The sequence below is a fragment of the Eleginops maclovinus genome, chromosome 15, assembly GCF_036324505.1.
Source record: "Eleginops maclovinus isolate JMC-PN-2008 ecotype Puerto Natales chromosome 15, JC_Emac_rtc_rv5, whole genome shotgun sequence".
NCBI classification, from domain to species: Eukaryota; Metazoa; Chordata; class Actinopteri; order Perciformes; family Eleginopidae; genus Eleginops; species Eleginops maclovinus.
The window spans coordinates 9389806-9403882 of record NC_086363.1 but is presented as its reverse complement, the minus strand read 5'-3'; the positions used below and the strand labels follow the sequence as shown (position 1 = coordinate 9403882).

The 14077-nt window shown below is 40.9% G+C and overlaps 1 protein-coding gene across 1 annotated transcript in view; it reads right to left on the bottom strand.

Moving 5' to 3' along the window:
- The window catches only part of LOC134876827 (protein EFR3 homolog B-like), a 29952-nt gene extending 19162 nt beyond the window's left edge, over nt 1-10790 (bottom strand). Inside the window, 2 exon segments of the mRNA XM_063902001.1 lie at nt 1143-1219; nt 10202-10790. Coding sequence (XP_063758071.1) covers nt 1143-1219; nt 10202-10301 — 177 coding nt within the window. The 5' untranslated portion in view covers nt 10302-10790.
- Nucleotides 10791-14077: the final 3287 nt, after the last annotated feature.

Genomic DNA, 14077 nt, shown 5'->3' with positions numbered 1-14077 from the left:
AGCGCCCTGAAACTGAAGCAATCATATCCTCCAGCCCTCATGCTTTCAAAATGTGGATGTGAAAACGGGTCTATTCCTCAATTCAGAGAGTTATTTCGGAGGTCAGCACAGGGCAAAAGCTCTGATTCCTTATCTGAAACACCCTGTAGCTGGAAATCCATCTGCGATCACACAGCCAGAATACTGCAGCTGTCCATAAAACACTGCAGCCTGCAGTTTGAAAAGAGGATTGATTTTTTTTGTCTATGTTTGAGTTGTGTGGAAAAACAGTGAAGGGGTCTGTTAGTGTTCACAGAGTAAAGTATAGTCTCTTTCCAGTTTAGACCAGTAATGTGTCCTACTGTGGGGACATTCTGACACATGCAGAGAAAATAGCCTATATTTAGGCTTCTTACCACCAATTATCTGGGAGAAGCACAGCAAATGTGAATAAAACACACCCACATGTTCTCACAGTTGGATACAATGGGGAGTCAATGTTATTAGATGGGTTTATTATTCGATAGTTACAGTCTCATCCACAGCTGATTGGAGCCAGTTTTGGGAGCACAATGAGCAGATGAACACACACAACACAGGGAAATGAGGTCTGCTTGAATGTCCCGCATACTGCAGTTTTGGCCGGGCATCTGATTGGTTAAGTGGGTTACTGCAGTAGCAAAGAGGCACTTGTGAAAAGTTTCCTCTGCAACAAATCAACTGCTTCTTCTCCACCCAAATGAATTCTCTTTATGAGTCATCTGTATCAGAGCTCAAACACCAGAAGAGAAAGAAAACAGCTTTGAAAAAGATCGTTTCATATGTGATGCTTTCGTACCACATCTGCCCACTGTTCCTAGTTGAATGATAATATCATAACACTGCGTTTATATTTAACTGGCAGGGACTACAGATGGAAAGCTGAATCTGATACAGAGCATCACCATTTATGCTACTATTTGAAGTGTTCTGAGCGATGTTTTGTCTGATGAGCTATCGAAACTAATACAGAGACAGTATTCCTCGTAAAAATCAAAACATTGGCAATAGGCAAACCATTTATATATATGATAATAAAGAGGAGAGTTCACAACTTGACACATTAAAAATCACCATTTAGGTTCAGAAAGGCATTATTAAAAAGAATCACTTGAGCTTCTCACCTCGGGGTCTTCTGGAAAGATGTTGTCTACCAGTCTCTTGTAGCGAGGCCTGAGCGCCCCGCAACAACCACAAACCCCTGAGGACGTAAAAGAGATGAGAGGGATTAGACTTGTGCAGCAATAAAAACAAAGAAAAATAACAAACAAACACGTCCTTCTTTTCCCCTGCCCTGTGTAAGCCGTTGCAGATGAACGAGTCCAGAAATAATAAGGTACGGTTTAAATCAGCCACACGATTGCAGACACTACATACTCAAAGCCAAAGTCAACTTTATTGTCAATCGTTTAGTTTGTGTGTACAGGCAGAGAGATCGAAATACACTTTCCCACAATCCCGAGGTATAAAACGTTAAAGTAAAAAGAATACAAATATATATATATATAGAAAAATGTATATACATCCAAATGTGTGTATATACGTAAATATATATACGCATACAATAAAAGAACAACTGTCAATATATACAAAAAACTCAAAATAACAGTTACTTCAAAAGTATGTGGACAGATATATTAAAGAAAATGTAATAGAAAAAAAAAGATTGTGTAAAAAAAGCGTTAAAAAAAGTGTCAGGTGCTAGATTTGTGTGAGTGTGTGTGTGTGTGTGTGTGTGTGTGTGTGTGTGTGTGTGTGTGTGTGTGTGTGTGTGTGTGTAGGGAGTTAAATACTGACTTAACATACTGTATCCCCACTGAAGTAGTGGAGGAAAGTGAAGTTATATAAAAATAAGTCATCAAGCATAAAGATTAAACGAGGAATTAGGAAAAATAATGTAACACAATGTAGCCTTAACAACCATAATGTGTTGCTAAGGAAGTCACAGCTGCAGCTCATAAAATAATAACTGCTAAGCTAATGAGCAACAACTGATAACAGGCTCGTCTCGTCAGCGCTGTTATGGTCCTATTAAAAGGGGCACACTTTAACATAAGTGTACACATCGTTCATTGTATTAAGTGCCGGGGGTTTTTCCAGCCTGTGGAGAGTGCCGGGATAAAATGACCCGGCTAACGTGCAGAGAAGGCCGGGTATTTCTAGAGGAGATGCTAAATGTGGATGGATAATGCAAACTGACAGAGCTCCAATTAATAGCTTTAATTGAATCAGGTCAAAAATAAAGCAGGCATCCACAACACGGCATTGTCAAATACCCTGCAGGAATGCCAAATGTGGAATTTAGAAATCACCAGGTCAAAAACATTGAGCTTCTGATGAGCCGACGCCTGGCCTGAGTGACTGTAATGCTGTGGAAATACATTTGAGAAAGAGCCGTATATTGACGAAATGTGGTCACAAGGCTATTACAATCACAACATTGCGGTTCAAATGATGCGTACACACGCACACGCACACACACACACACACACACACACACACAGTCTCTCTTCCGATCAATGCAATCAAGACAGGCTACAAGATAAAAGTGCAACACAGTGAAGAGGGATTTCTCTGACTTTGCATTGAGGAGAAAAGACAAGCAAGGCAGCCAAGGGGAGAGCTGGATTGTGATTGGTCGGAGGAATTCAGCAGTGGTGAGTCATAAGGAGACACTGAGAGAATGAAGAAAAAGGGAAATAAATATATAAGCTGAAACATGCACCGTTCAACCATTGTTGCAGCTCAGGATAACTAATACCATTTCCCTGCTCACACCAAATGAAGCCTATTTGAGTTTAGGAGATATGAAAGCTGATGACAGAAAGTAGGTCATCTTGCTGACAGCAATGCAGTCACGTTTAATGAAGGGATTGAAAGCCTGATACTTTCAATAGAGATATTTGATGTAAGACAAATGAAAAACAATCTGCAAAGGAACATATTCTTCTGTTTCCTTCCTCCCTCCCTCCTAACGTCAGCTTCCTTCCTTCTCTTCTCCCACAGGAAAAATGTTTCATTATTCATTATTTTACTTTGTGGTTAAACAGATTGGAGATTTTTTTTTGCTGATGGTGCAGGAAAACCTATTCTGAGAGCACACTGACCAGACATGTACAGGCTCATAGTGTGCTACACCTAACATGAGGCAGGTTCTCCCTGGGGTCGTCACACCACCACTACACATTAGATCTTTTTAATGCACCTAAATAATTGCACAGGAACGCTTCAACCAACCAAAAGAGCCAGAGAGAAGCCTGCTGATCAACACTGTTCACACTCTGAAGCACACAGACTGTTAGACAGGTGTAACATGTTCTCAAAATCACACAGTTCATTTTTCCTCAGTATAAAGTGGAGCGATTATGCCCATTTCACAGATGATTGTAGCAAAACGCTGCCATGTGCCTGACTCACCAGAGCAAACGGATGAGCTGAGCCCAGCTGTAACAACACTTTGCTAAACACACAACCCAGATTCCTGTCGAATACAGTCTCGTTTCATTACTGGGTTTATTCAAAACAGAGTCATGTATCACAGGAGATGTAGCACAAGGATAGTTTCCATCTGTCATCCATGAGCATGTATATAATGCATATATAATCAACAAAAAAGGATCATTCCAAATTAATAAATGCATTAATAACTACACCCATAGGACAATTACACTAATTCTTTATTTAAACCTTGCTTTAAAAAGTGCAAAAGGATCCATTTAGAGCCAGAGTTTGGTTTGACTGTTGTGAGGACTGTAGGACCCGGTGAAAAATAGAGGACCCGCTATCTATGCAGATATGAAGGGCTCATTCAAAGGTAACAGAAACACGACTATTCTCAGTCTCAGGGGATTTTACACACAAAAAAAACGCAGATATGAAGTTATGAATACCATTTTCCAATTGGTCCAACTAAATTCTACATACCGGCCCTTTAAGAGCTCGTTTTAACTGCAGATGTACACCAAGTATAGCATCCATACCGAAGGAAAGGATGAAGAAAAAACTCAAACACACACAACATGTTCTGCCCTCGCAGTACAAAGCACCTACACAACATATAAAAAAGCGCTGCAACTAACTGCTACTATCTGAAAGCACCCACATCCGGCTGTATCTAATGTTGGCTTTTTTATCCAAAGCAAACTCACCAATTCACACACTAACAACGGCAGCAAGCTACATACAATACGTGGCTGACTGGTGTGCCCAAGGACACATGAGGACAGTAAGACAAATCACCAGCCCATGATGATTCTACTTCCTGAGCCACAGCCACTCCAGCAGCTCCTCTCCGGCCTTCAGGTATGTTATCATTGACCTACACTTAGGAGTAGGGCAGCCGGTACAGGCAGGACGTCCTTGAAAAGCCCGTCAATAGAGTAACAGGCATATTTAGTGCCGTAATCACTTAAAAGCCTCTCTGTTTCCAGGCCTCTGAAAGTTCTTGTGAACTCCGCAGCAGGAGCTCTGCTGGTACTCTTGCTTATCTCTGAGAGCGTCTATTCATAGTGCTGCTGCTCCCCTCTCTTCCATCACTTCAAATACTAATGAGGCCTCTGCACCCCTCCCTCTGTCCCTTCCTCCTGCACCCGCTGAACTTGCCTCTCACACGGTCTCTCATCCTCTTGGTGTTGGCCCGGGGTCTGAGTGTAGGAGTCGCCGATGAATTAATGAAAATGCAAGCGGGTCCCAGGAGCGGAGAGGAAAGGGTGGGGTACAAAGAGTGACAGAGACACAGGCGGCTGAAGAGCAGACAGAGGTGGGAGTGTGACGGGGGAGGTGGACGGTGATGCACTGAGTGAGTCACAGATTAGCGCTACTTATTGCATCTCCTCTGTCCGGCACAGATCTGCCCTCTCTGTCGGGCACAGATCTGCCCTCTCTGTCGAGCACAGATTTGCCCTCTCTGTCAACAGAGAAGAGGAGGAGTCAGATGGCATAAGAAAAGTTTGGTTTTTTTTAACACTCCTTTAGGTCTATTGTTCCTCAAATCCACAACAGCTGAGTGGGTGTAGCAATTGACATGTTATGTCCCCTCTTTGGCACACTGCAAGCATCCACATTTTCCATTAAGCAATTTCTATTCCTAGGTACTTTAATGCATGAGTTTTAAGTGGCTTCCATTTTTGTTTGTCAGCTCATAAGTCCGTTGCATGCCATATCAATTACTTTCTTTCTAAACTGTTTTTTATTGGACAGAGGGCAATTCATCAGTAAAGTTTTTGCATTTTCAGAGGCTTGATAAAAACAGGTTATGTGTTGCGTAAGTGGCACTGGTCACTAAAACAACAAATGCTATAGGACTGCAACTTATGATCATTTTCATTATCAACTAGTTCATTGCTGTTGTTTTGATAAGCTGAAGAATCGAATAAAAGAAAGTAAAAAAATAGGGACAAAAGTCAATCATATATCACAAAAGCCAAAAGGTGAGGTCTTCAAATTGCTCGTTATGTCCATAAAGAGTCCTAAAACCAAAGCTGAAAGCAGTGATTTGTATTTTGATCCCATGATAAAAGACTTAAAGAATATTGAATTTTACGAGCTGTCAATTTATTTCCAATTGACAAGTTGATTAATTGTTGCAAATCTAAAAAGCTAGTGCCATAACTGTAAACATTAACATACTCTGCTTGAGCTGCAAAACCATGATTCTGTTGGAAATGATTCAAGGCCCGTCTAGAGCACACTGTAGAACTTCAGAGTTGTGTTTGAGTTGTTAAGTGTTTCTTGTGTTAATGATGGTGGGTTAGAGTGGAAAAAAAGCTAAGAGAGATCAGCAGGGTGGGTGGACAAGAACTTGTATGGCAGCGGTGAGAAACACACACACACACACACACGGGGGTCTCACGACATCCACCCACTCTGCATGGCAGGCTGAGAACACATTTAGGGGCTGGGCACCAAGCGACTCAATACACACTCGCACATAAACCCACACACAATCATGGAGTAGGACGGAACAGTGAATTACTGGTTGTTGTTGGGAGACAGGACGCGATAATGAAGAGAAGGCGGACCCCTCTGCAGCCCGGGGGAACTTTGCCCACTGTGATGTCTCTTACTTGTTACACTGATTGAATGCTAAGGTACACATCCACGCAGAATGGATGTATGTGTGCATACGTGTGGGGGTCTCCACCCTTCAGATCACCATAGCAAGGAGCCAGCCAATCACAATGCTGTTTTTATAGCCGTAACAATGGGCTGGTACATTAACAGATTACACTCTCCATTTCCCCCAGGATGTCAGCTTAACGCTTCCCACATTAGGGTGAGAGAGAGAGAGAGAGAGAGAGAGAGAGAGAGAGAGAGAGAGAGAGAGAAAGAGAGAAAGAGAGAGAGATGGGAGAAAGAGAGAGAGAGATGGGAGAAAGAAATGCATCCATAAGTGAGAAGAAAGAGAGGCAAAGAAATGATATAGCTCCAAAAGACATGTAGAAATAATATATTTACTTTCTTTTTGTTGGACTTTTAAAGGAATACTCTGTCTTTGCTTTCTTTATTATTTAGAAAATCCTCCACACTCTGACACAAACACTTCCTGAGTGTAAATACAGTTACTGCTTCGTTGGGGAACACAATAAAAAGAATGTATCTAGATGATATGATAGTCAAACTTATTACAATAACACACAAACAGGAGTGTGTGACAAGTAGCACGTCTTGCTGTCCTGGAGCTGCTCTGGTGTACCAGAAGTCACGTGGCTGATAAGACAGGGCAAATATAGTCCTCCAAGGAGCATATCAAACACACTTAGGAGCTATGTGTGTATGTTTGTGTGGTTGTGTCTGTGAGAGAGAGAGAGAGCAACAGCTCCATCAATACACATCACCTTCACCCGGGCTCATGCAGAGCGATGATTTTACAGGCCTGAGTCAGAAAGCACACAAACAGGAGCAGAAACCCTGTGGCCACCTACATGCTTCATACACCTGTGCATAATACATGACACTTCTGATGGTTATAAAGACTGTTGCCCTTCAGGGGTAGTATTACATAAGAGGGAGAGGGTGGGGAGAGACCTTGCTATTTTTATATCAGCAAACAAGGCCGGGCAAAACATCTTTAAACACAAAATTCACACCGAGCTCACGCAAGAATGTGTAAATACGCAGCGGGAAAAAGACAAGAGTCGAGGTGAGAGTAAGCAAATAATGGATAATGAGCAAGGCTGATTCCACAGCCAGCCAATATGCACGTAAGCTGTCCCTCAATGAGTTTGGGAGAGCTGTGTAGAGCTGAGGAGAGGAGCTGGGTATCGTGCAGGAGAGGCTGACAGCATTAAGCGTGACATAGAGGAAGAAATGGGAATTTTTGTCACTCTGGCATGGAGATAATGACAGCAATTCAAATGTGTTGCGTGTGTTACCACAACATCCATCTACCCACTCTCCTTCTGTATCTTCAGGCTATAGACGCGCTACACGCAGAGAATATACAGTACATCATTTCCAATCATAAATCCATGTGAAAGTATGATTCAAAGCACACACACTCCACCCAGTGTGGGTGGAAGTGAACATGGCCGGTATTATGCGACCAACATACTGATGTACAGACCCAGCTGCCAACAAATCCTCATGACACAAGGCCGATCCGACACACTATGAATCACAGTCAAGCAGGCACTGAAACTGGGCTATGAGGGACTCAAGCCCAGAAAGCCACATTTCCATACAGGAGCTCAGCACAGCCACGCACTCGCTCTAACTGAGCTTGTTCTTCCAGTCTGTACGGTTAGCCTGCTTAGCGAAGCCTTTTTCCATCAATAGTCTGCAAACTCCAAGCAAAGCTAACTACATTTTGAATTAGCACTAATCCATGAACCGTATATCAACATGTCTACATAAAACAACATGGCTGTAAACACTAACACTAACACATTTTAACATGATCTTAAGGTTTTACAAAAGAGTACCAACAATGATAACTTCTAACAGCACCTATAATATGTTTACTGTTTTCAAGGAAGTATGAATGTAGCATGTGCAACACAAAACAGCTTATAAATGTGAAAAACATTAAAGGGCAATAAGAAAACATGTAAAACCACAACAGTGAGCGGTGTAGAGAACACCATGTTATCACTTCAAATACAACAAAGGAAGTGATTTGATTAAAAAGTGTTCAGACCAAAGAAGTCTCCGGTACCAAAGATAAACATCTCCAAAGCGGTGTCTCCTTGTAAGCTAATACTGATAGTAAATAGAGCAGTATCCTCTCAAAAGTCCAAGTGCATATAATGCGCTTTTAGTCAGTTGCAGTCTAAGAAAGGGGAAACGTGTCGGTAGAATGTAGGAAAACTGGCTGAACGCTGCATGCTTTACATTACTCACATTCTCTCACAGCCCTAATCAAATACACACTGGAAGAAGGATTGCAATTCTTACCGTACATCCTTCGTGATGTTGGACTCTCTCCCTACAGATGGTAATTTTTTCTTAGTGCAGCTTCAGTAGCTCATACGGACACACTGCTGTGCCAAGAGGCACTGAAAACGCACACAAACACACACATCGCTCACTCTGGTATAAATGCCTGCACGTGTGCATGGAGCTAAAATGCGCACCGTGATTGGTGCAGAGCTTGGACCGATGCACTGAATTACACACACTCTTCCTGCCGTGCAGACACTCTTACACACACGCAGGCACGCACGGAAGGGGGCTGAAAGGCAACGTCAGAGAAGCGTGCCGTGATGACCTTGGATTTTCCCGTTCGTCTTCTGCAACAGCGCTCCTTCTGAAGGGGGCTGTGCAGATTTCACATGCAGGCACACACAGACAAACCCCCCCCGCCTCACTGCTGATCATTTTTCTCAATTGCAGAGAAAGAAACAGAGACAAGGGGCGGATGGTGAGAGAATAAGAAAGAAATATGCACAAGGATGGAAAGGGAGAAGACCTCCCACCCACGCAATCTCCCTTTCTCCCTCTCTCCACCCCCTGCCAGCATCACCCTTTCCCTCATCTCCATCATTAATCCACCCATGCTTCCGGCTCTACTTACTTTCAATTTTCCCTATAAGCAGAGGCCACTTTTTAGACAATGTCTTTTCCTCTTACTAGCCTTATACCAAAAGTATTTAAACTATTTTTACTGGGACTCGCTTCTTTATTTCATTTCCAATATTTCACTATTGACTTTAATTTTCCAAAACCAAAGTAAATATATGCAATGCTGTTCAGCAGCTGGCTGTGTTTGTCCACATTACACAAAATAACCAGAAAACTGGGGCACACACCAAACACAGACCTCCACATTATTGGCTCTAATGCACAAAAAAATCAGAGAAACCATAACCCTGGTGATGCTGCATTGTCCTTCTAAAACATGAATGAAAATTGAAATTAAAAGTATGACTGCTCAACTCTTTTGTTTTTTTATTCCAGATATCAGAGTAGAAAAAATACTGAATTACATATCAGGACTGAAAATACTTTTCAGTTGGGGAGCTAATAAAAAAACATATATTATATCTTATTATATTACCTTATAAAAATCATATTAAAAATACATAGCCGTTTTTCCTTACTTGATGATACTCTTATTATTAGGGATTCTTTAATAATATATGAGACTGTGGACTTAACTTTTATTGCGTTAAAAACTGGACTCCGGTAGAATATCCCTTGAAAAATCAATCATCATAATCATTTACATTCAAGCTTTGTTTTCCTTGATCTTGCGTGCCGGAAATTCTAGTTGCTCATAAGCAATATTCCCTGAGGAGCATTAAGCCTCTTTTTATTCTGATGGAAAAACAAACAGTGTTCTTGTCCAACAGAGATTTCATCAGTGTTAGATTATATGAATAAGTCAACATTAACACACACACACTGGAAATGAATGAAACGTCCCTATAACCAGTCAGCACTGTTTAACAGCAACCTGTGTGTACCACGGCCAGTGTCCCTTTTTATGTTGGCTTGCTCAAGGGTTTAAGTTTCCTCTTCTATCGTTAAAATAAGCTGAATCAATTATACAACACAGGAGGCAGCTCATAGCAAATCCGACCTCCAACATTAAGTTATTTTTGCAACATGACATATTTTTGTTGAGCATCATAAAGACACATAGAGAAAAGTACCTTTTAAGTGAAATAATTATTTGTTCAAGCGACTCAAGAGACGGAGGAGGAGCCAGAGAGAGAACAGAGGAAGCGGTGTTATCACTCACCCTTGCCAATGCGATGGTCCAGAAGGGTACGACAGTCCAGTGCCAGCCTCTGAGAGGCCGGGACATCAGGCACGGGTAAGGGCATGGCAGGCAAACACATGCAACAACCAACACGCACACACACAGACACACACTACTCCTTTTATAGAAACAGAAAACCTCCAAAAAACAAAACCGAAAAAACCTAAATGCAACACAATAAGCAGCAGACTAAAGAATCCTTAATCCCTGGTTATTATAAAAAATAAAGTTGGCTTATCAACGCTAACAGAACATTTAACAACCAACAACTTTACAACTCCTCGATAGAAAAGCTCAATTCAATACTATATTTACTTACATGTATACACAACTTCCCAGTTTGGCCGCAATAAACATTAGACACATACACACACTTATCCTCAAAGGAAACCTGGACAGAAAAGCCCACTCAAACTTCACTTCTAAAAGTTTCCCACTGGAACAAATTCCCAAATGTACTTCCTGCAAACCACCAGCCTGTATGTCCCTGTCTCGAGGCTTCTTAGTGATGTATCTTGGTTCATAGGCAGATTGAAGTATTAACGAAGAGATTAGCGATTAGTCCTTCCACAGCAGCTCTGCTCTGCGTGTGCTCCTCTCTCATTAATAAACATCTCACTGACACAATGGAACTCACTATCCACCCAAAGTCTCTCTCTGGGTGAAAGGGACAGGGAGACACAGAGAGAGGAGGGTGGAGAGAGAGCCACTGTGGGACAGCCATTCAGTCAGTGGGTTTGAGGTTCAAGGAATGTATCTATCAGCAGATGCCAACACAGGCAAAATGTCTGGTGAGTGATATTTCTGTGCAAATTCACACATAACACTGCAAAACTAGACACAGCACCCACACCAACACCTAGAGCACTGAGGCAAAGCTTCTCTCACTGAACATTTTCACAATCAGCAGTCTCCACATGGGGTTTGAGATCAGGCAGCTCATACAACTAGTATTCATCCAACTTCGTCAGCAGTGTCCTACATTGAACTTTTGGAGTGCCGTAATTACGTCCTTACACATGGTACAGGTGATTATTAGTGTGGCGTTTCCCACCTGTCATGTTGGATGCTGGTCACAAGGCGGCGTTGCTCTTCCAGGTTCACAGAGGCACGGAGGTTGGAGGCACTTCAGCCCCAAACTGAGTCTCCAACGGCGGTTCGAAAAATCAGGAAAACCGCTGGATTGTCTTTGGCCTGGGGAAGTTAGTATGAGCAAATAAGCCGTTGCCATAATAGACATTGTTGACATTTTAAATCTATTCGAACCTAAATAAAAACGGGAAGTACCCGGTAATGTTTACCTGACCAGTAAAATGCAAGAGTGAATTTTATAAATGATTGTGGTGACAGAAATCATGACAGTTTCCAATCAATTAATGTAAGGCTAATGTTAGCATAGTTAGTGATTACATGTTTTCATTTAAATGTGTCCTCTCTGATACTATTCCACTGTATATCGATAAGGTGTAGGCATACTGAAAGCATACGGTTATATGTGTATATGTTGTGTATATATATCTACGTAAAGTAACTATAATTCAGATCTAGCGTTTGTGTATGCTAATAGCAAAGTATGCTATCGTTAGCTAGCTATCTGCCTTACTTACTAAACGAGATTGCCCTGGCTGCGCTTATCACAACAACATTAATAAATGGAAAAGATAACCTACCATGAAGTGAGGAAAATCATTAAAATCTGCGGCATACGGGCAGGTAACTCCAGCCCTCTTGACTAAAGGTAAACTATTCAAAGACACATTTAGTAACAGCCTTACTTACTGTTCCTTTGGCTGACAGCTGTTACTGGCTAGCTGTCAGTATGAGAGCCCACCGCTGGAAAGTGGCTTTAGTCATGTTTGAACAAGTGCAGACGACTTGAAACATATGATAAAGATGAATTGCACATTATGCAAATACTTCATCAGATGTTTATGGAAGCCTTTTTACGACACTGAGAGAACAAAAAGATTATCCTGCAAGCTATAATTATGAGAAACAATCTTGAAAATATGACATAGCACCTCATATTAATAAGAAACGTTGTCATTCTTTTAGACAATATGGTCCCTTAATATATCATTAATTTTACATCAGTATGAATGAATTTTATAATAAATATCCTATATAAATATGGTAATGTTACTGATAGGGTATTCTCCACATGATCATTGACTCTGGTACAGTCATTAGTATTATTTTGTCAAAAGAAACATCACTTCACAAATTTCTGATAGTAGTCTTATATGTAAAGTTATTTGATACAGGCTAACTTTATTTTCAAGTAATAAAGAAAAGCAATGTTAATGTATTGTTTGAATTCATTGCTTTCAGATTAATCAAATTATTCCATGGTAAGACACTTTCATTTTAAACTGTATCTCTACCTGCCTTTCGGTTCAAGAACGACATGCTTTCTTGTAATCAGTGGATTTAGATTTTAACCTATTTTGTGCTACAATTTCCTTTTAAATTATGCAATCCTAGATTATATCCTAATTTCTGCAGGGCTGTTTAAGAGTGCAGCCATTCAGACAATGGCCTCCCTGATTGGTTCAGAAATGCAAGAATACAATTAATTAATTTTTTTAGAGTGAAATTAAATTCAATCTGACTATCCAGCTATACAAAAAAATCATCAAAAATATTTATTCTGTATTCTCTGTACTGTATCTGTGGATGAGACATCCTGCTTTTGAACATATTTTCTTCTACCAGTTGGTAGCAGCAGTGAGTCTGGAAAATCTTTTTGAAGATTGCTATGAGTAAACCACCTCGGTGACAGACTTGGTGCTTCTCAGCAGACCACTAAAGCATTTACCTCCCAGGGTCTCTTATCCCCACTGAGCCATCAGGTCCCTGGGTCAATTATGTGACACTATTTTTGTTGTCTTCTGCTGCTTTCATCTCTTTAACTGTCCAGCTACTTTAAGATAGCAAATGTTGTAGGACTCTTTTTGTAAGGCATAATACCATTTTACTTATGTTGAGTTTATGACAGCGAAGCTACAGCTCAAAAACCAAAGGGTTTTGGGGGTTATCATTAAAAGATATACCCGTGACTGTTACTAGTATGTATGTTTTATTTCAATGCAAGAGTAGAAACTCAGTGGTAGGACTGTGCAGAACATGGAGACCTCATGAAAGTTGCCAGGTTCTGGATTGGTGCATGGATGGATTATCAAATGGGCCTATTGGGGACAGGCCCAGATGACATGATTGCTATTAGCCTAACATTTCTTGTTGAACAAGCTCAGAGCTCTATCAAAGTCCTATTAAAATGATAAAGGAATAGTTTTTACATTAGATTTGGACATGTAATTTACGTAGAAGGAAGCTTTACTCATTTAAAATAAGCATTTTTTGTCCCTGCAGGGTCATAAGGACCAATTGCCCAGTACTCCTTATTATCAGCCTACCATACAGGACTTACATTTTTAGGTATATCGACTGTTTGAAATCCAATGTCTCATAATCTTTGCATGCTTATTTGTTGATTATCAAATCTCTTTGATTCAACACATTGAAGATTTTAAAACCAAATTGTTGCAGTGCAATCTCTGCTCTGGTCATCATCTTTGTTTTACTTTGTCCCTAGCTGACCTGTACACTCCATCACCTTTGAGCGCTTTGTGAGACTGCCAACAAAAGCTATCATGCAATCACAATCCTACTGAAGTCTAAGAGTGTTAGGACACACCCATGACTACACAGTTCATCTGTGATACAACACCAATGGACCGAAATAGGTATTTGTGTCCAACATAAGTGAAACATTTGCCAAGGTTAAAGGGTAATTTCTTTTTCTGGTCTGGCTTGAGTGTGTGTGTGAATCAACTGATTAGAGGACAGCCAAAG